Genomic DNA, 23,947 nt, shown 5'->3' on the forward strand with positions numbered 1-23,947 from the left:
ACACCAGGTTTATTTTATGCTTAAGCAAACAAAGACTTAGGCATGAGAAAAAATATGTTATTTGATCATGTATCACAAAGTCTCAAGCAACAGCTGTAAAAAAAAAAAAAAAAAAAAAAACCCTCGCCTGGCTTTCTGTGCAACACAAGTAATAAAATCATATGAACACTGTTAAATATTTATTTGCACCTTATGTTAGTGTATACTTGCTATCTCTAACCTTAGCATGCTGTATTTTGTGATTTATTTATTTTCAGGCCTGGAGAGGCCTCTTTTGTATAAAACGATGGCTCTTCTGATGGCTCCTATCAGAACACTTCCCTGTTTATCAACACCTTATTTTTTAATTCACGGACACTGAAAGAAAACACAGCCTTTCAGTAGTGATGGTGACTGAGCCAAATGTAACTGAACTCTCCTACAGTCCTTATTAAGCTCTTAGAGATGAGGCAGGGTGGAATTTGACCTTCTTATTTTATAGAACACTTGTATAAAACACAACAAATATCACCTAGTATCCAACACTGGCTCAACTTACTCAAAATTCTGTTACACATTTAAACCGTTATCCTCTGATATCCTTAGTTCTTAAACATCCTTAGTTTATAAACAACTAAACCAGGTCTTTCTTACATGCCTAATAGTCAGTAAAAATTCTGGTACTATAATTCCTATTTCATGTCATCTGTATACTGTAAGCAGTATATCCAGAACTGCAAGCAACTGCTCAATAATTACTTGTGTAAGAGAAGTCTACGCTTTCCAATATATGAACTGACTAACCTAACAGCAACCTCCACAGCTATAAGTTATTTATATGAAAAGTATTATTTAAAAGCTCTCATAGCAGCTAAGGTGCTGAAGAAGTGGTGGGATCGTGTTTTCCAACCTCTCAGAGTCACAGAACTATAGCCAGGTCACGTTCTGTGCTACCTTTAAGTTGCCTACCTTCTTAACCTTGCTCTCTGCCTTAGTTACAATCTGAGTTATTCATTTTGGAATGGATGAGAATAATTCACTGACTTTTTATGGTCTTTATAATACTACACTGAGGAAAACCAGTCAGAATGCCTTTCCTAATTCATTGTGATTCAATACAATACTATATCAGTTGACACTCAAACTTCCCTGCTCAGGCCCTCTGAACAGGGCAGGGTACAGCCACGGTTTGCTATATTAGAGGGTAAACTTCTCCCTCCTCCTATACTCAATACTGCAGGGAAATCATTGCTTTAGTCCTTGATTATTTAAAACAAATGTTCAGCTTCTTTGTTCTTGTGGGGTTTTTTTTGTTTTCAAAACAAATGTTGTCTGGATTAAAACAATTGAAATTAACTTGCAAGCTTTCCAAAGCTGGAATTTGTAATGAAAGCTGAGTTTTAGACATGTGAATTTCAACATATTACATTTGTTCCCTTTTCAATATTAGGCCTATTTTAGAACAGGGCAATCCTAAAGCTGTGTATGGTCATAGCAAAAGGAAGACTTGTATGCCCCAGAGCCGAGCCCAGAAGCAGCTCTGCATCATGACTACAATCTCACTCCTAGCAAATGAAAGCTCTTCATGAACAGGGACTGGCAGAGTAGCTCTAACTATATCATTATATTTTGATATTGCAGATATGTCCCCATCCTGGCCCCCATTTCCTCATCCTTTCCAAAGAATTTTGGTACACAAAGCAGAATTGCAAGTTATTTTGAAAACATAAATTTTAAACTGTTGATAATCCACATGGAAGATCATAAACTATTCTAAACCCTCTATCTCAATATCCCCAAAGTTTTAAATTTGTGAGACACAAAAATAATAGAAAGAAAATTGTTTCTCAGCCAGCTCCTTACTTTCGCACATGCATGAAATAACAAGATTTTGCAAAAACACACATTTGAAATTTCATATAGACTTATGAACTGGAATAAACAGTAAAGGTCCAAGGGAAATACATAAAAGAACAGGGACTACTGAAATTGATGCACCTTTTCCATTGTTCATATAATCCAAGCTAATTGGATTATTTAAAAAAGCAGATACAGCATTTGGAAAGTACTGTTGCAGTTATTACTGTGTGTTTACTGCAATGTCCAGACATGCTGAACTCATTTGCTCATAACAGAAGTCACTGGCAAAGTGAGGCCTTTAATTTGCACTCCCTTTTAAGAAGACTGAAATGAAAGACCATCATTAGTGTGTTTCAGACAGCACTGCTAACTCACAAATTATCTTGTGTATGGTATTTTTCTTCAAGACAGATTCCAGATTCAGGGAGTCATGTGAAAATATCAGTTTTCCCCTTTCAAATAAGCTTTTCTTCTCTTATTGTAGGAAGAAAAGACAAAACATTTCAGTAATATTATACACCAAAAAGAGGAAATTGTGCTTATGACTAAGAGTTGTTTCATCACATTTTGTTGCATCACACTGCTGATGAAGTTAATGCCTTCCTTAAGTTGGATGTAAAACAAGTGACCAAATAACAATCAACAGATGTATTATTGGCCCTCCTGCAACCTTTTTTTTTTTTTTTTTTTTTTTTTTAAGTTGGTTGGTTGGTCTTGCTTTTGTTGTTGGGTTGGGAGGTGCATTGTTTGCTTTGTTTTGTTTTGCATTTTGATGTTGATTTTTGAGTCTTTTAAAAAGGAATATTAAATTCTCCTTACTCAAAACAAGCAACGCTGTGCCTGTTTTTTAATCAAGTCTTATCAAGAAAACAAAATAAGGACAGTTAATTCAGCACTCATTTTAAACATTTCAGTAAGATGTTGAGAACCCAGTAATTTGTAGAATGAAGAACTGTTGGTCTGGTTATAAAAGTAAAATAAAACCTACAAGTGAATTTTACTGACAAACAGAAAATAGATTACACAAAGTTGAGTTAATATCTGAAATACACACCTCACCACCAACCAGTGCTTCTACTCTGACTTGGCTGTAGCTAGCACTGTCAGTCCTGGCAAACCACAAGTACGATTTTCAAAAGAGAATACTTCTTTAATGCAGGGACACGGGTAATATCCAGTTCAACACCAAACACCCAGAAAATTATCAGCACAGATAAGAATAGCTGCCATTTGTAATGCTACCACATGCAGTTCTGTGAGTCCTCCTGGCCTAAGCGTGTCTTCATTTACAGAACTTTCTCACCATGATTCCACAGGTCTTCATGATGCTTAAAAATGCTTAAAATCACGTTCCAAAACCAAGCACACATTAAAGACAAATGCCATAACTCTGAATGCTGTCCCCACTTCAGTTTTACTGCTGAACATAACATACAGGATATCTCTCAGGTCAGCTGAGGCTGGCTGTCCTGGCTGTATTCCCATTCTGCTGCTTGTCCACCCCAATCCACCGGCTGGGGGAGTAGAGCGAGAAACAAAGCCCTGATGCTGTGTTAGAATAGCTCAGCAATAACTAAAATATCAGAGTGTTAACAACTCTGTTTTGATCACAAATCTGAAAGAGTACCTTGCAGGCTGCTGCAAGGAAAACTAACTCCATTATAGCTAGAGCTAGTACATGAGTTCAAGTTACAAAAAATAATGCAAAGGAAAACATGCAAACACTATACCTTCATTTCAATAACTGTTTGAAGAGCCTTCGTCTTTGCTGGCTCAGGCTGAAGCTGAGTTCTTCTATGTAATTCCTGTGGAGGAACACGATAGAAATAAGCCTGACGACTCATCTTTGCATTATATTAATCAGTCATGAACGTATTGCAGCAAAAGACTGATGACCAGAGCATGCAACTCTAAATGCTACAGGTGCTTCCCTCTCTTATAATCCCTCTAGCATCACTGCCGTTCCTATCTTATATTACAGTCAACTCTGCTGGCACATGCGCTATTACTGAAACCCCTATCAATAATTAACGTCAACTGTGACAAAGCCAGCAAGTAATTTCTTAGTCCAAATACAATCCTGCTGTTTCTGCACAGATATCAAAATTTAATCCACTCAGCTGTGCTACTAAATCAAATGCTTTTAGAAGTCACTCAGAATCTGTTACTGTTCTTTTCTTTTAGTTTATCTACTGATATCTGAAATAAGTCATTTAAAGACATTATATTTAAATTTGACATTTTAAAGATAGTAATTATGTAGTGGGTTGATGCAACACCCTCGAGTGCAGCTATTACATTTTGGTTTTCCCATTTTCATTTATTTTTTATTTTACACCACACACAAGAGGAAAATAGACTTTAATCATTACGTAAGGCATACAATTAACAGAATTAATGTCTACTGGTCTTTATAAAAAGTGAGGACAAAGATGGCACCATTCAGTCTTACAAAACATAGGAGCTGTACCTTTGTCTGAGGTATCTCAGTAAAAAGTTTGCATCAACTCAGAACAATGCAGAGTTGTCATGAAACATCATCCCTTAAGAACCCATACCTCTCACACAGCTGAGCAGTTAATAAGAAAGCAATACTGAAGCAGGACAGATTTAGCCATGCACAGGTCACTTCTAAAGGACAGAGCTATCAAGGCAGGTATCTTTTTCACCTTGTTCTTCCTGCACATCAGTGCTCTGCACGCACTAATTTCATGACCATGAACTGCGTGTTTATGCCTTGTAACTAGGTTCATTTACTACAAATACTGCTTAGCTCACCCCAGAATCTGAGCTAGTATGTCTTCCAAATCATGCTTCTTCCAGATCCCCCACATATATTGAGAGAAAAAAAAAAAAACAAAAAAACAAAACAAACAAAAAAAAACACGTAATGATCCTCATTCTCTTTACTATCACACACTGCAAACATTCAGTGTTTTTACAGTAGCTAACAGTGTTAATACAGCCAATGACTAAACCTCTTGGATTCCCCAGAAATTTAAATCCTCTTACAAAGAACAGAGTTGGATATACTCTGTCTTGCCTATTATGTTTTGCTCGTTCTCTGTAGATTTTATGGAAGGGATGTATAAAAACTTAATGGTTAGACAGACTGCTAAAATAGATTCCAACCTGAAACAGCCTATTGCTTAAGACCGTGCTAAAACACAGCACTGTCTGCAGGAGTTGAATTAGGTACAAGTGTCAGAATGCATACTTACAGTTAAGTAAGTTGTTTTTGTAGCAAATATTACATATACTACCTTCACTAGTAAATATACGCATATTATTTCTAACATGAGAACAGCAAATTTCTGTTTCTGCACGGCCATTTAAGAAAGCATATCTGAACAGTGTGTTCACCTTGGTTTTTGTACTTAAAACTAATTCTCCACATTTAAAATAGAAAAATCTTTGCAAGTCACCTACCCAGAGGGACTCTCCCAATCACCACGTGCTGGTTATCTCAGATGAAACAAGTACACTATGTAAATGTTTTAGAAAAAACAGTATGTCACAAATTTGTCATGACATCCTCCTACAAAAGTCATGGAAAAATAGCTGGCCAGTCATACCATTATCTGATCAGCAAAAATTACAGCTAATTTTAAGATCAGACTTTGCTCCCCAAGGCCATATAAACTGCACTGGAATACAAACAGGATTCCATACATTACCCAGGGAGACAAACCAGAGTTTCCACCCCCTAAGCCAAAGACAAATAGACTGCCAACGATGAGTTTCCCTAGATGTCTATCATGGCATGAAGCCTTGCCTCATAATACGTTTCCTGTTTGCTTTATGAATCAATCTGATTCTGGCTGATTTAAAAGCTTTTCTTTCCTATTCCTAATGGTAAAATGATGCAGACAAAGATTCTGGAGAATCAGAATATCACTCCCACTTTATTATTTTCTGTGGGTTTTCTTCCAATCAGTTTCAAATGTTTGGAGACTCACACCAGGCTGAATTCTTGAACTTGCGTTATGCTATGTATGTTTTTTCTTTTGGATTACTGATTTGGGGAAGTATTTTTGGGGTACTGATTCAGAGATACTATCACCTTTTGAGTATAATAACTTACACTGATCTTTTTACTGACTGAGGTCATCTGAACGGATTCAAATTTCAAATCAGACTTTTATTTATTACATCATTTTTGGAATGATACTGCTTTATCTTTTAAATTTCCAATTTAAAGCCCAATGAACCCTGGAGGAGATGGTTTAATTTTTTCTTGTTTTGGTTTGGTCTGTTTTAAAAAAAAAAAAAAAAGAAAAAATCCACACAAACTGCAAAAAAACAAACACCCAAGCCTGCATTCAATCACACAGAGCTTTTGCTGTTCATATCCATGATAAAATGCTTTTGCCATTAGTTCTGTAACCATCAAGGTCTAAACCACTAATCACTCAGAGATGGAATTAAACTTTCATTACATCCCCTGACAACTGTTTCACTGCAATTGCCAGTACATCTGAGCAACCACTTCTTATATACTCATTAATTATAATTTTGCATAATCAGATGCCCACACCACACAATCAGCACTGGGATTTCATAATGGTGGTTAGTTGTTAGGATGATTAACACACCTACGCTAAATTGACAGGTAATTAGATCTTCTTCACATTCTCTAATATTCTTAATTTTAGACAAAAAAAGTTTTAAGACTGGCTGTTGCTTTCTCCTTCTGCATGTCTCTGTAATGTGACATTAGCATTTCATTTGGTCTCAAGAAATTTCAGCACCCACTTTTACTACTAGTTTAAACATCAAAAAACTCCAAGAAGAGGCAGCTCATACTAGAAACTTCCTTTAAAAAAGGTGAAAGAAGAGTTTTGTTCCTTTGTTGAGAAACTGATACCAATACCTTGCAAGATTTTCTCATTACAGTCTGGTATTCAACACCTGCACTACACAGCACCAGCTATATTAACATACTATTAATTAAAGCCAAAACAAAACTGCCTTTTTATTTCAGCTTTGTTGTACAACATTTCATCACTTGGCTGGAGGAAAGCCAAGATGCTACAACCTCATCTTTCTTTCATTCTGTTTCTGGTGTATTTTACCATGGTTGCTAACACATCAATGAATCTGTTGTTCTGATTCGATGGGAGTGAAGTGAAAGTCTTAATAAAAGTTTACCTCAACACTGTCGATGCAGTACAACATTTTACCTTGTATTTACACAAAACTGCCTCAACTAGTGTTACACAAAGTGGTAAAATAAAAGAGGACTTTTGCAGACAAACAGGCAGTTTAGGGATATCATCCAAGCCATGAAACTGTCAGTGAGTGCTTGCATTTCAACCAGTAGTCTTTTACTGATTAAAGAACAGAAAGAAAATGGAACAGTAAAACTCTCAAAAATTTAAGAAATAAAGACATAATACAAAGATATCAGAATCTAATAACCAATGGGAGAAGAACTGTACATGAGGCAGCGTAACTACAGAAGTGAAAAACCATTCTATGAGTACACCTAGCTTTTTATATTTCTGATTAGAATGCACAAATCTGTAAATCACAGCAAGCAATGGCATAAGAGCTGCTGCTTCTCCGAAGTAACTCAAAAAAGCAGACTATTTCTGTCCTTCTGGCAAAGGAATTCTTGGTATTCTACACTACCAGCTGCCTGAACATGAAAGCTTAAACTGGGAGCATATTAATATTTTAATCGATCATTTCATTTATATAAAAGCACACCCACTTACCAGAAGTGTCTAAAGAACACTGTTTCTTCAGCCAAAACTACCATTAAAAATATTAACCAAATCAGACTTAATCAGAATATTACAAAGATGTAACATGTAGGAATTAATTTCTTTCTAATATATAAGCTTACCCTCTCTTTCCTGTTTTCTATTACTTTCCATCTAACCCCAGCCAAAATGGTATCACAGTAATTTAGAAGAAAGTGTATTTAAGAAAACCTGATCAAACTATCTATCTGGAAACTATAAATTGACCAACACAAAAAAATTCTATATTTGGCTCCAGTGTCTAGTAAAATAAAAAAGCTTCTAGGAAGGAATCTAAAAGTCATATTGCCATTGGTTGTCGTTTAATGATCCACTACCATCTCATCTAGATACAAGCTCTATAAGAACCATTTAAGATTTGACAAAAGTTTAACTGTGAACAGCTTGAAGAAATGAAATAATGAATAAAAGCATGTGAAATGAAGAATTATGGGAAACAATCAAACTCAATAGCTGTGTGAGTTCCGTATTCAATAAAGTTTCTTCATAAAATAGGTGCATTAGAATTTAACTTCTCAGTTAAGAGAGGTATTCAAGATACAAGCCTAATTCTCCCTCCATTTAGCACTTTTAACAGACAAGCATCAGTTGTGAAGAACACAGAATTTATAAATATAAGTTTCATGAATTAAGCACCAACAAGCTCCAAAACATACATCAGTAATCAAGCACCACAGAGAAGCCCAGCAAGTACCTCAGAGGCCTCAGTATTAGTCTTGAAGAACTGTTCTGAAACTACTTACCTAAACAGGAAAACTCGGTCACTTGAAGAAGTAGGGGAGGGAGAGTGGTTTTCTGGATTTTTTTTCAGCTTTTTGTTTGTTTTTTTGTTGGTTTTGTAGTTTTTTGTTTTTGTTGTTGTTGTTTCATAATGACCATACGTCCATTTATTCTTGAACTCGTGCATAAAACAAGGGCTTACAATACGTTCTACCAGTATGCCTGAAGACAGACTCCAAGGGAACACAGTATGTTTTAGAAACTCAGATTTTGACTTGTATGTCAAAAACACCTTAAGTAACCACATATGTTGTCATTACAGAAGAGTGTCCTCTGGCAAGAGACTTCACAGGAAAAGGTTCAAGCAAAAAGGTAATTTGTGTATGGAGTTTGAAACGCATGAGGGACAATTTGGTTTGTAATTGAAAGCACACAGAATGTTTCCTGAAAGGAGCTACTGAAACTGTGCTTTCACCACAAATTTTGACCGTTATTTCATTTTCTTTGTAAAATGAACAAAATATCTAGAAGATCTGTCTTTTTTTTTTTTTTTTGCCCAACATTAGTACTTTTTTCTGTCTTACCAAAATTGTTTCTCAAAACATAAAAAATATTATTGCTTCACAAATTTCTTTGAAGAAACAACTTTTTGATAGTTTTCTCTATTCATATATATTAGCTCGACAATTACAATCAAAAAATAAATTTCAGATCATCACTCACACGACGCATGTAAGCACTGAGAACATTCTAAGAAGAATACTTCCTCTACTCTTTATAGTGTGTACAAAGTTTAAAACCGTGTGGAAAACCATTTTGAACAAGCTAAAATGCAAAGAGTTTTGTCTCAGTTGTGTCTCATTCTGTAAAAGTAAAAAGATTATGCATATCAGTGCATTCACCACTTCTCACCCTATGAACGCAACCAGTGACTTCTGAATTTCTATTCTGCATCTGTGCTCAAATTCAGGAGGAAAAAACCACAATTTCTAATTGTTATTTATTAAAAAGAACTGAAATAATGCCAGAAATAAAGTCAAACTCTACTACTCAAAGGCAAAAATACTACTTATTTCATGTACTTGCTGGATAGTTTACTGAATATACTGAATATACAAGCAGCACATTGACTTCTCTCTAGCTGATGGTAATATACAAAACTTCAAACATGCTATTGACTTTTTTTTTGTAGAAATCAGTTTTATACATTTTTTTAATAAACATCAATTCTTTTCAGTGTATCACTGCAAACATTCTTTGCTGACCAAGGAAAGGTGTTGGCATACACATCTCCATGTTGCAATAATGGTTTATATTGATTGCCATGGGACTTCTTTTTTAACATTGAAAAGAGTAGTTTCATAAGTGCATCTAATAATATCTAGTAAACTTATGGATACACTGCTTTGTAATCATTGTTCTAGCCTACCCTCTAGTGTATCCTTAACTGTCTTTTTTTTTTTGTTTTCCATTTGCATTGGCTCAGTGAAATCACAAGCTATAATAATTTATGGTTTTGATTTTCGGTTTCCTAATTCTCCAGGAAGTGCTTTCCTAAATATGGGTGGGTTTTACTTACATGCATTTGAAATTACTGGTGGTATAAGCTATTTAGCATTTAAACATCAGGCCCTAATCAGCAAAGCTAACGAACATCAGAGTTAATAACACTTCAAATGTGTGAGCTTCTTGGCTCTTTCGAACAGTATTTTAATGCAAAGTTTTGTGGTAATATTTGAACCTTCTTCAGAATTGGAATTATGCAACTTGAATCATGATCAGGGGTAAGACATCTCACCTTTATAGCCTTTGAGATGTAAGTGGAATTCAGTATTCCACTCAAATTATTCTCCCCACTAAAGATACTCTCTTATTTCTAAATATCTGACTTACCCTGTTCTTCAAATATTTCAGTTATTTTAAACAGTCCTGAGTTTTCCATCTGAGAAAAACGGGAGCAACTGGAAACCTTTAAATGCCAGTGTTATTTGTAAGGATGTTGGTAACAAGCAACAAGTATCTGGCAATCTGAAGTAAATTCATTTAAATTAGAAATGTTAATCATAAGGAAAAGTTAATCATAAAGGTAAACATAAATAATCTATTTTTTCCTGTATTTCTGTACTTTATGTTCACTCTGCGTAATCAAGCACTCCAGTGCTTACTGCAGTGTGATTTATCTTTTTACACACGTTATTTATCTTTTACTTAGATTTTAGTATCTTCAACATGGGAAGCTCTTGTTATTGTATTATATAATCATTAGAACAACCAGATCTGTACTTTAAAACTTAGTTATAAAGACAGTTATCACACTGTCATCCAATGGAATGTCAAAGATTTCAAAAATTATCAAAATTATCTCCTTGACATATTCAGGAAGCTACTATCTATACATTCCTAAGCAGTTAATATATGTGAAGATAAAATAAACACCAAGATGGAGATTGTCTATACATTAAAGTCTATATCTGTCAGTCTTTGCATGACATGTAAGCATGAATATTCTTTGATTAGCTTTATCCACTACATACAATTTGAATGTGCAGCATAATACTTTGAAATAAACAACTATACATACTTGTATGGGTGACATAGGAGTAAAACGAGCCACTGATTGATCAAATTTCTATACAGTTTGCAGGTTACGGAAGTGTATTGCAGAGAGTAACACGAGAGCATTAACTTAATTCTGCACAAGAGATGGACCATATTTCTTACAATTTCAGCATTCTTTTTTTTTCTGTTTTGTTTTGTTGTTAGAAAGAAGAATCTTATAAGCAGCATTAAACATTCTTGAACTATCTTTCAAAAACCATCAGAAGTCTAAAGCAGTCAAACATTTTCAATTTCAAAGTATTGTATTTTTTTCCAAGCATTTATTTATTTTTTTTTAATTATTTTGGTATTCCATTGTCTTTAATCTTTTTTTTTTTTTTCTTTTTCCCCAGAAAATAATGATAAGAATGCAATTCAAATTTTAAGAGTTTTGTGTCACCAACAAAACTATTTATCACATGAGACTTTACTTAGGACTTTTACATCATCTATACTGCATGTGCACAATTATTTGAGTAAACCATTACAGCTATGCAGCAAACAACCTGTACAAATAATTATTATCCAGCTGAATGGTTATCATTCCATGAAATCTGTCAAGAGTTTATGAACCTTACTGTTCATATGCAAAAAGAGAAAATCCACTTAGCACCCATTCCAGTTCTTCCTCCAATGCCTGGGAAACAAACTGGCGCGGTAACTTGAAATCATTTGTTCAAGTTTCCTCTTTCATTCAAGTTTCCTCTTTCATTCTTACCTTTTTACCTGAACAAAAAAAACTGGGGAAGGCCAAGATAAAAATATTTGATAGTCTCCATGCAGAAATTGTAGCTTGTACTCCTTATTTTGTTGATTTAAATGAAAACTTTTTATTATTATTATTTTTTATTTTTTTATTTTTTTATTTTTTACCAAGGGGCAAAATAAACAGTAGAATACCACTTTCTTACATGGTTCAAACAATCATTTTTTGTAGTATATGCTTAATATGAATATGTATAGCCAGGGGCTAAGGGACACATTACAAACTACTCTGCTGTGCATCAGTGCACATATATCCTGGATACATAAATACCATAAACATCGAAGGCTTAGTTTCCTCTAAAGATGTGAATCAGAAGATTCTCCACTGAAATTGCAGAAATTATCTGTTGTGATTAAAATCAGACCCTCAAGGAGAGTTTTCAGAGCCTCAGGAATCCATGTGATGATGTAAATTGTGTATGACTGGAAAATTCACATGATGATGTAGGATATGGAACACGCTGCCACATGAGATTACATTATGTATTGGAAAAAAAACACTGTGTAACAATCAGAAGCTGTAGCAAATAGAAACAAAAGTTATTAAATATCAAATTTCCATACTGTACTTATTACTAAGCACTGAAATTACCTGAAAAAAAATATGGGATTTTGTAAACTTAGGGGCCAGATTTGAGGAAGGGCTGAAAACAGGTAAACAAATTAAAATGTTTGAATATACTGAGAAAAAATTACATTATACGTATTGTATTTTTAAACTTAAAAGTTGGAGTTACTACTATTTTACACTGTGTCATCTTTATTTCAAAGTAATGCCATCTCAAGGCTTTCAGATCTTTCTGCAGAAGAAAAGAATTGAGAGTTTTCTGCCATTTCCAGGCCTCCTTTCTTCCCAGAAACTCATTTTCTCTCCACATTCTAGAAACAGCAGCTTTCCCTTTCTGCCACTTCTTTCTCTTTAGAAACCCCATTCATTTTCCTGCTCCTCTGAGGCTCTGGGAAGAAACACAGAGCTGAACAGAAGGAAATATTCCTTTTTTAGGGGTGCAGAGAGGTCTGAGGCAGAAATCATAGTCATAGGAAAGGAGCTATTCACCAGACATTGCGAACCCTCACCTGTGCAGATGGGGAGATGAGAAGACATGTGGTTCACAGCAGATGAGTCACAGCTTTTCAGCATAGTCAAGGGGAGACAGACAAACAGCCACCAAGGCAGCTGTCTGCTCTGCCCACTGCTTGAGCAAGCTAGAGTGAATACACTGCTATTAATTAGGTTTGCAGAATCTGTGATTCACAATGGGATCCCTTCACTCATGCATTTGAACACTAGCACTTTTTCTTTTACACTTTGGTAACACTTTCACTTTTAACAATCTTTATCTGCTATTACATACAGTTAAAGACTTGCAAATGAAGGTGGAAGACAACATAAGCAAAATACTACAATTTAAATTATTATTTGGACGCAGTGCAAGAATGATTTGTTGAAGTACTTCTTCAAAATGGTGCATGTGGAAATCATAAGACATTATCAATTTAGCTGCTGAATCTTATTAGTTTGTGAATGTAAACAACATGTGGAAAAAAAAGTAGCAGTTACAGCTGTACACCAGTCAAGTCATTATCACAGTTTCTACAGAAATTATAATACAGCTCCCTATACCAACTTGTTGACTTGTACAAAGAAGGATGGCTTGCACAGAGTCTTGCAGACACAAAGATACTTTTGTATCACTGCAGCAAGCAATAAAAGCTTACTTGCAAATGAGATAAATCATTTTCTATCTGGTATTCCACAAGTCAGGTTTAACATTTTCTTTCCATGTTATGTTCTAGCAAACATTTCTACTGAAAGAATCAAAGTCGTTGTTTTTGGTTGAATTTTTTTTTAACTGAAAAACTAAGATGCACAAAAAGAGTAAAAAAAAAAAAAAAAAGTAGAAACGAAGATGACATTTCAAAATTTCAGAAAAATAGGAGCCCTAATACCCATACCTTACAAAATGTATTTTCCTTACAGATCTGCTTATCAGTTGATTGCATATGCTTTCCATGAGCTGTCTGTCCCATAGATGAATTGAAAAATACATGACAAAGCAGATGGGTTATAGCCATAAAACTGTGTCTGATCCAGATCAGTGAGTTCTGTCTAAAAATCTTGACAAAGATGCTGTATGAATTTTAAGCCCTTTAGTATCTAGACCCAGATAAAACACAGCTAACCTGAACCTTCCCTAGATTACTACATACATATCTTTACTCTTGCATGATTTTACATACAACGATTAGAGCGCTACTGAACAGACATCTATATGGACCTCTGTACTTGAATACAAGTTTTGCACAATCTGAAGTATGAAGATTAAGAAAAGCAGCTGTTAATTTACAGTGTGATCATTTCTAACAATTAGATGTAGTAAACTTTCTGCAACAGGTGGTAAACCAAACCAATTTAGTCAACCCAGAGACACTTCCCTCCTGCCCCCTGCATGAATAGATATGCCAGTCTGCGCACTGCTAACATTTTCCCACAGACCTTGTAGCCCATCACTAGTCATACAACCTAAAATACATCCATTTCTTGAGGAAAAGTAAAGACACCATTATTATTAGCTATCTCATCAATGAACAGAGATTTAGGGAAAAGAAACACAATTGTCAGCACGGGAGAAGAATCATCTGTTCAAGTTGTCTTAACCAATAAAGCTGTTTATCCAACACATATGTCTAAAACTAAGAATATGCTATTGAGCACAACTACCTAGAATTCTCCCTCAGAACACTTTCTCCCCTTTACCAATGAGCCAAATACATAACTATATAATTGAGAGAGGATATATGCAATACATCCTACTACAAACAAAATAGTCCCATTCTAATTACATGAACAAAGTTGATTTTATGCAAATGTGAAACTACCTTCTGTTTGACAAAGAAATTTACAAGAACACAAGCTAGCAGAAGAATCTACAGTGCTAACACAGAGATATGCATCTGTGCAAGTTTGACTTAAAAAGAGCTGTTACCTTTGGAAAACACAATCTGCTGCTGAGAATACCTTGCCAAAAGAAGAAAAACAAATCTGAATAATTCCTGATCTGTATCTAATGGTCATCTGTCTATTTAACGATCACCTAATAAATGATTTAACACGTCAGAGACTATTTTGTTAATAACATAGCATAATAAATATTGTGTAGATAAATGTATACCAAGTGAATTATTTTTACAATATTCTACTACCTAAAATTTCATGAGAAAATAAAAAGCTCAGACTATAATCTCTGTATGATGTCTTTTATGCACAAATTCTTTTTAAAACATAATGTTTCTCACTGACATTATTAATAATTTATTTGAGGAGCTCACTGAAAAAGCGGAGCAGAAGGTGCTAAATAACTGAAAACTAAAGCACTTCAGGAGCTAAATTTCATTTGGCATTTGTTTTACATCAGTTGCCACACCTCCACTATATGGTACAGTATGTTTATCTCAGAAGATGAAATAGTTTTATTGAAATGATCTAAAGTCCAGTTATTAGCACATAATCATTAACCTTATTAACTCATTGATTATCAAGTTATCAGAAAGTTTCTAAGCTCCAAAACTGCAATAAAATACAGTAATACCCCATGCTTGAATGTATGTACGATTTGTCCAGCCTTCAATTGCCAGTTTTTCATATAATTCTTCCCTGCTATGATGCAAGCTCCTGTTAATCCTTGACATTTCTCTGTAGGGATTCCAAGCTCATAATGACTTTTTTTCCCATACTACTTCACATACTACAATCCACACGTATTACAAGCAGCCATCTAGCTTAGTCAGCTCTCATGTTCATTTCACACAAACCATCATTGACTTAACACTGCCATGAGACATTTGTCATTTATTTCATATATATATTCCTTAGGCTTTTAATGGGCTCAGACAAGTTCAGTCCCAACAATCTTTTCAAATTTGGTAGTTCAGTTTACATGCCTTCACAATCCTACCCGTGAGGAATTTGATCTATGCCTCCTATAAATCACTAGGGAGCCCAAACCTTATTTCTATCACTAGTTTCAGTGCATATTACTGATTGAACACGCCAGTTCCTCAAACTAGGTATAAATATCATCCATATATGTACCAAATTCTTAATTTGCTACTACTGTGCATTTACAAGCTGGCAGTGAATACAGAATAGATGATATTGTCACTAAATGACAAGAAAAAAACCACTAGGAAATTTACTAGCAATTTCATTAATTGATAGATTTTCCTTAATTAAATATCTAAATAGACTTAACTATTATCCAAGCATTGCTGGCACCAGATAACACAATTTATGCATAATAATCCAAAATCAAGAGTTATAAATGGTCAAAGGTTAAAAACTATAAGATGTAGGCTAAAAATACAAAGAGAAGGAAAACTGTGTAGGGTAAGAAATCGAAACTTAGACATTATAAAAATTTACCTGGTAGAAACTTGCCAACTGCATAACTCTGATAACATTACAGAAACAATTTATTTTGTAGTTCACTTGTTTTATTCCTTCATGGTTAAATACTATCTAGATATTTGCAGCTCTCCATAGACTCGTCTAGTAGAATCTAGCAGATTTTCTAGGTCCTTACATCTTATCACATAACTTTCATTTCTAAAATCACTTCTTTACATATCCTGCCAGTTGATAGACTTAACCTGCAAATGTCTAAAATTCTTAGCATCAAATCCTGCCTAACAGAAAGCTCATCAGTAACAGATCCATAGTCCACATCTCAGCATGCTAAAAGCTCCCCTCGCACATATTACTAATTTTCTATTCAGATATTGTTTTGTGCCATTTTTCAGAAGACTGAATTTCAAGACTAAACTTCAGTGGTCAGCAGGTCTCTGTGAACCAATGGCTTAACTATTTCCTTGTTTACATCAGTCTAAGTCAAGTGTAATACTAATCAATGACATCATTCTAATGTAAAGTCACTGCAAATGAAATCATAAGTCTGTTAAGCATACTAGAACAGAAGAAGGTATACCACAAGGCAACACATAAACTTCGACTACATTTAGAGGCAATAAATAGAAAAAGGATACAAAGTTCCTATTCTATAGCAAAACGTACCAGAAATAAAATGTCTTTAAAAATTAGGTCTCATACGTGCACTTCCTCCATACCACATCTCTGTTAGCAAAATTTTGGAAGGGTATATATCACTTCCAGAAAATCTTAACACCAAAGATTCCTTGCATTTGTAATAAAAACATATTTAAAAATAATGACAGGTCTATATATGATAATTGAAAGCTCTGTGCACTTTTGGGTGATAGCAATTTATTTAAAACAGTTTACAGCATGAGAAAGTATTTCTAAAGCAAAAATGATTGCAGAATAATCCTTTTCAAGAAGGCTTCTTCTGATCTTCGTATCTTCCACAGAGGAAACCAGAAGTACATCGGATGATTTCACCTCTGGTGTGATCTAAAAAAAAAAGAACGGCACAACAATGCTTCAATTTTTTTTTTCTTAACAAAATCATTACGTAAAAAGATTCTGCACTCATACTTATTGTGCAGCATTCTAAGACACAGCTACTATATAGTTCATACATCAAATGGGAAGAAGTACGAGTCAAGGAATTTCATTACCTGCCTCAATTTAGTCTTTCAACTCAAATCATCTGTTTCTTTTTTTGATTCTTCTCTTACGAAGACACCTCCTACCAGATCACAAGTGCCTGCAACACAAAAAAGGTAAAAAAGATCCCTAAATTGATGTGTGGCTTGTATCATAATCCAATTCCTTAAAAAAAAATATTAAAAAAGATAACCAGAGAAACTGAAATATGATCAATTTATTTGAAAAATTAGAAAAATAAGATGATTCTAAAATACATGCACAAAACGTTGATTCTGTGATAAAAAAAATAAATGAGAGCAATTGACAAATAAGTCTTTCACTGTAGTAAACTTACCACAGAAAAGCTTGCAGGACATCTGTGGCTGCAGTCATGAGCAGTACCCTGTGTTCACTGAAGAAGCGGGCCACCGTGGAGGCCCCTTTAGTTCTTCTGCTACACCCTGATGATCTCTGCATCTGTGGTTGCTGTATGCATGCAAAATCATCCCTCCATACAGAATAAGTACAGATTTCTATGTTTGTTTGCTTTATTAATCAAGGACTGTTTCACTGAATGAAAAGTCACCAAGTTAAAGATATTTTTTTGCTAAGAGCAAAGCAGAATGACGTCCAAAGTTATACTTAAGATGTTGGTTCCTTTTCCTACCTTCAGAAATAAGTTCTGAATCTCAAAACCTCTCCTATTTTAAGCATATTGATGCTACAAATTTGGTTTACAGTAGAACAGCTTTCAAAATCAGTCTTGAACATTCTTCTGATTATCATAGTCTATCTGACAGTTAACAATTGGTTTGTAATGATTTATAATAAACCATACTTAGAAACTCTATTACCTCGAAATTTCTCCTTTGTTTGCTTGGATGTTGATGGTTGGTTTTGGATTTTTTGTTTAGTGTTATGGGCTGTTTGTTTGTTTTTTTTTTTAATAATTATAGAATGTCTGGTTTATTTTTACATTGTTCATACAATATAATATTTGGTTGTTAATCATTATTTGCCTTTAGACATTTAATTTAAATACATATATATATATCTACAGATATCAGCTAAAGAGAAAACAAGCTCAGTGCTTATAATATTAGATTTTCTATTTAGGGTCAAAAAAACAGGGATCAAGGTGTTTGACTGTAGACCTGATCTTTCAAGGTTGAGCAATAAAAGACATGCCCCAACGAGAGGACTAAGTACCAAAGGGAGAACAGCTCGTACACAGCAGCAGTAGATGGAGAAAGCAAACAAGCTGATAGCACAAAAACTACAAGTAACTTCTCAAGCTTTTCTTCCTGCTCACAATCCTATGGTTCTTCAAAATCTGAAAAATTCAATTTGAACAAAATGACCTGAATATTTTCATAGACAGAAGGTGGGAAGAGGGATGAAATAATTAAAGAAATCTATGGAGGTTATGCAGAGAAAAACTATTGCAACAGAGGAGCGCTACACAGCATTATCTTCTATATACTGCTTTGAAAACCTAAATCATAATATTCAATTCCAGAAAATATCTGCAATAAAGTTTTTAGGTCCAAGCACGAAAGCAGGATTATTATCCTACAATGGCAACTTTCCTCTATTTCAACCTGGCAGATCACTTCTCTTGAAAAAGGAAAGGAGAACATGATGTTGACATTTGCAAAGCAAGACTGAAGTAATTTATTAGTATAGGTACTCAGAAACAACACATTTACATGAAATGCTTCGTACAACAGCCTTTGTAGGTACTATGGACTTCTATCATTCAGCTTCTGCACGCACTCAAAAGTGCCCCTATTCTACCACATATTCACTGCCTTGCTCAAAATTAAGACCTTTCCAAGCTACAGAGCATTTGCAGTCTTCCTGATGATCCTCAGTTTAATAAAGATGTTAAAAAAAAGGAGCACAGGACACTCACTCCTTCCATACTGAAGTAGCTGAAAGACTGACACACTAATTCCTCTACAATTGAAAATTATGCTTCTCTTCTCCCAAAAGAACACCCCAGAGTGATGGACAGCATATTTCACCTTTTCCAATGAAATTTCTCTCAACAGAAAAGAGTCCAGATCCACTGGAATGCATAGAAGATACAGAAGTTTCTACATTCGTCAGGAGGCACAGTTCCAGCTCTTACATCATCATCACTGCCAATAATTATCTTTCTCCTGTATCTTTGAAGAAGAACACAAATGCTGTTCACTTCTCAGGAACTTGCATGTACCTGTTTTCCGGAGAAGCATTAGAATTACGGACAATGGATGAAGGACAATCACTTTAAACATGACTAAAAACAGTCTTCCTCTATGAATGTTACTCTAATTTCCTCAGAGACTAAATTTATTACATCATTATAAAAACATTAGCACAAAAAATTAGATTATTTTTAATCCAATCTTCAAATATTCCTCTGGTAAATATGACATTGCCATAAATACAGAACTTCTGTAAAGCTATAGGGGAAGTTAGTGAGTTTTCACTCTAGTGATTCTGGAATACCCTGAACTGCTATGAAAAATGCATTTGCTATTTATGTAGAGCTTTGGAGACTAAAACCTAAAGGTTTACTGAACCATGACAATTTTTTTTTTTCCTTGCAAATGATATGAGATTTGCATATAATCAATTTATCAATTGCTTGCTTCTGAGAGTTCTACACCATAAAGTTCTTTAGCATTTGTAAAGTTTGTAGTTTTTTTTTTTTTGTAAAAAAAAAAATTTTGTAAAAAAAAAAATTGTAAAGGTTGTAGTGTGCAAAGTGCACACAAGTTTGTAGTGTGCAAAGTGCAAAGTGCAAGTGTGTAATGAGCAGCACCATAGTCAAAAGCTCAATCAGAATGAGGCATCTCCTATTTTTGCCATCTATTGATGAATTAATTTCTTGTAAGCTGCAAGAACGGTGTAAGATGTAGAGAGCAGACACCTGTATCTTATACATATGCGGGTGTCAGTCTGCTTGGTATCAGCCAGCTGAGCTCAAAGCTAAATGAAAGGCAGCTTTATAGAAGAAGCAGTCAAGAAATAAACAGTGAATTTGCTGTACTCAGGAGAGACAGAAGAGAGTAGAAAGCTCATCCCACATACATGTCCTCTCACAACTGCAATACATTCAGCAGCAATACCACAAAATGGTGTATCATTCATTAAAATTACAAATTTGTTTGCTTACAAACAAGAAAAGAGATCCTCAAAAGTTCCAGGAAGAACAATTATTTTTTAAAACTACATTTCCTCATACAGACCACATGTCCAATTACAGATTATATAACATTTACAGTAAGTTAGAAATACAGGAAATAAAACTACGTGATCTACATAGAAATATGAAGGAAAATCATGAGATTCTAGTTGTAAAAACAGTGTATGAGATGGGGCTGGTAACGTTGTTCACATCTACTGAGTAAACCTGGATTACGTATTTATTTTTCTGCAGGCTCAATTATCTTTTCCTTTTAATGCAAGAAGATATCCTTCTTCATAAAACATCTGATAACAAAGAGATTATAAAAATATTTATAATGAAAATAAATTTACAAAAGAATGTGTATTGGACATACTCAGGAAGTCAATATTGTTACAAGTAGCAACTCTGTCTATCTACATATCTCTAAGCATAAATGCTGCACTTCGATGAGAAAAATCCAGGCCCTGAACACATCTTGCGCTGTCTTTACTTTCTAAAATTATTTTCTCAAATTGTATTTATTATCCCGCAAGATTAACTCTAAAGAAAGCCACCAATCCAAAACAAAGGTGGGATGTGGTTTGCTCCCCTAACACCCTGCAAAGGGACAACTGACGCTGTGCACGTTCCATACCAAACTGCCTCAAAAAGACTCCCCTACACCTTGCCTTATCCACCCCACACTAACACACTAAAACCAGAATGGGTTTAAAATTCTGCATTTACCATATTCTATTCAGTTCCAATGTCCTGAAACACCAGCAAAGCCTAAACAAAGACAATAAGCAAAACCTGCCAAATATCTGTTCTACCACTGCACTGGTAATACTACATGATATCAAATCCTCGAATATTTTAAGTTATGAAATTAATTTTTTTCAAGTAAAATTGTAATAACGTCATTCAACAGGTCTTCCTTCATTAGAAAGCACTGCTGCATTTTTAGTACAAGTAATTTCTAACAGAAAACACTTAATAGAAAGCAGTCTGAGCAGCACTCAGGTTACAAGTGAATGTATTTTATACCTTAGCTTTTGCAATACTGTAACACGACATTATCTCATCTAATTAGATTTTTCCAAAACATCTGGAAAATGAACTTGCCACATAATCTGGATGTTTGTTTATTGACTAAACGTGGTGTTCATGAGCTAAACAATCTATGGTGGTAATAGGAATTATGAAAGAGCAACACTACAGCCTAATGGACTACAAAAATAGTTCTATAAAGCCATCATGTTATCTTTAGCACAATGTATCTAAAATACATTAAGGATTAAAACTTTCTAATCTTGATCTTTACATTTCACTCTCAAAAATGACATTAAAAAATGACATTAAAATGACATTAACTTTGTTAATGAACAAGCCTCTAATATTTGGTTACTTTTTTAATTTAATCAATATAAACTTTGAACTTTACAGCAGAAAGTTACATATGTATTCTCTACTATTTACGTGGCTATTTCAGAATAATCCTTTCCATATTCCTAATGAAAGATGTTCTGACTCCACAGGTCTGATTTTACAGCATTCACATTCATGAACTGTTCAGTTTGCATCTCAACGTGCAAATTTGTGAGGAGCCCAAATGACTGGATGATTATTTTTCTTTATTTTGAGTAGATTACCTGAGGCTTCCACTGACCTCATTTGTGATTCGAAACACTTAGCTTTTACAAAATTCTTAGGTTCAAATGGAAGATAACCCAGAAATAGCAGAAGCACAGAAGCAGGAATTTGCGAGTGCTCCGCCTGAAATAACTGGGTCAACACTGTGGGTAAAAGCTGTGTCACAATCAGCAAGAAACCTCAGCCCTCAAAATACAAGTATCCCCTTGAATCTTTTCCTGTTATGCATTACTATTTCCTAACGTCAATACAGCCTAGGAGTCAGTCAAAAACTCATATTTTTCACATGCCACTCTCCATACTGTAGTAAAGACTTTTCTGATAACCTCAGATATTTTTTGCCTTTTCTATTTCTATTCTTCTCATTTTTTTCATCATTAAGAAGCACTACATTTACAGACGATCCACCAAGATTTAAATCATAGGTTGTGCTGTTGTCTGTGTTAAAAAAATAATAACTAAAGTTTTAAACCATCATTTGCTTCAGCGCTATTATGTAGGAAAAATTACAACACACTGGACAGAACTTTCCAGCATTGTAAAGTTACAGAATTACTTGTTCATAAAAGTTTACAAAGTCAGAACTGATTTGTCAGTGAGGTAAATAAGACAAGATTAACAGATTCTATACAGGCACAAACATTTTCTGCTTGCCTATTTTAGTATAATGGCATCTAAAAAAGCTTTTGAATGGCGTTTTCAAGAAAAGCGAGTTACTACTTCCAGATATCTCCTACAGTGCTGGCAATTATGAAAAATTAATGAAACCTCACTATTTTCATTCCTTCCTCCAGTGTCATCCAGTAACTCAGCTATGGTTTTGCTTTTGTTTTTAACCCTTGCTGTTATACAGAATAGGTGAGAGACTTCATCCAAGACTTGCATCCTTAAGGAACTTACTAGCAAAAAGAAATACAAAATATCTCTCACTTAATAATTTTGACATTAATTTAAAGTTGATATTAATTTGCAGTTTTATCACTGTGAAACAATCTCACTACAGATTCCATTGTCACCTAACAAAATACATAAATCATTCTTTTAGTAATACCAATAAATAATACAGGTAAGAACGTCTGTTTTGTGCAAAACTTTCACAAAGATTTGCTGTTGCTAGTGAGATTTTGGTAGATTGTTCACTCAATAATGTGTTGGAAAAAATACACTTTAAGTATATCCCCAGAGCTGACAAGGCATTCTATAAGAGAATATGCGGAGTTCCAACAAGCTATTTGCATGCATTGTCTGTCCTTCAAAGTATCAATTTCTAATTATTTTTTTCTTTTGCGCCAGGAATCAACACATGCAGAGCTTCAGATCATGAAGGCTGGAAGAGACAATTCAGACACATGGAGCTCTGAAGACAAGCAAAAGGCATCATTACTGCAAAACAGACTTTTATATTTACTTTTATTTCTGAGTATCAAAGAGGTACCCTAGAGATTTAAAAAAAACCCAGCACAATAAAACACACAAAAAAAATCTCATTTTTCCCTTTCAATTCAAACAAATTTCACTGCTCAGGTATTATCATCTTCTCAGAATTATCATCTTCTCAGAATTATTAATAAGTACTTTTAAAGATAGAGTTAGTCACTCTTTAATAGTCATTTTTAATTAGTCATTTTTAATATTAAAAAATGTAAGCACTATATATAGCATTTTTTTAAGAATATTAGTTACCAACTGATAGCAGCTCAGTTGTAATGCTACTGCAAGGCATTGCATACTTAATACTTACAGTAGAGAATATTTAGCTATTCAAAATATATCCGAGGACATTCTGCTAAAAAAAAAATTAGAAGAATATCAATATTTTAGGTGTAAAGTAGGACTCACAAGGTTACTCTGAGCTTCACAGATCTGCCACAGCTATGA

The 23,947-nt window shown here is 34.4% G+C and overlaps 1 protein-coding gene across 1 annotated transcript in view; it reads right to left on the reverse strand.

The window, feature by feature from the left end:
- Positions 1-23,947, reverse strand: part of ERC2 (ELKS/RAB6-interacting/CAST family member 2) — a gene marked incomplete at both ends in the record, with an annotated part of 356,767 nt that overhangs the window by 276,230 nt on the left and 56,590 nt on the right. The window contains one exon of the mRNA XM_079540281.1: positions 3,570-3,644. Coding sequence (XP_079396407.1) covers positions 3,570-3,644 — 75 coding nt within the window. The remainder of the gene's footprint in view (positions 1-3,569; positions 3,645-23,947) is intronic.

The sequence above is a fragment of the Tetrao urogallus genome (genome assembly GCF_951394365.1).
Source record: "Tetrao urogallus genome assembly, chromosome: 10".
Classification (NCBI taxonomy): domain Eukaryota; kingdom Metazoa; phylum Chordata; class Aves; order Galliformes; family Phasianidae; genus Tetrao; species Tetrao urogallus.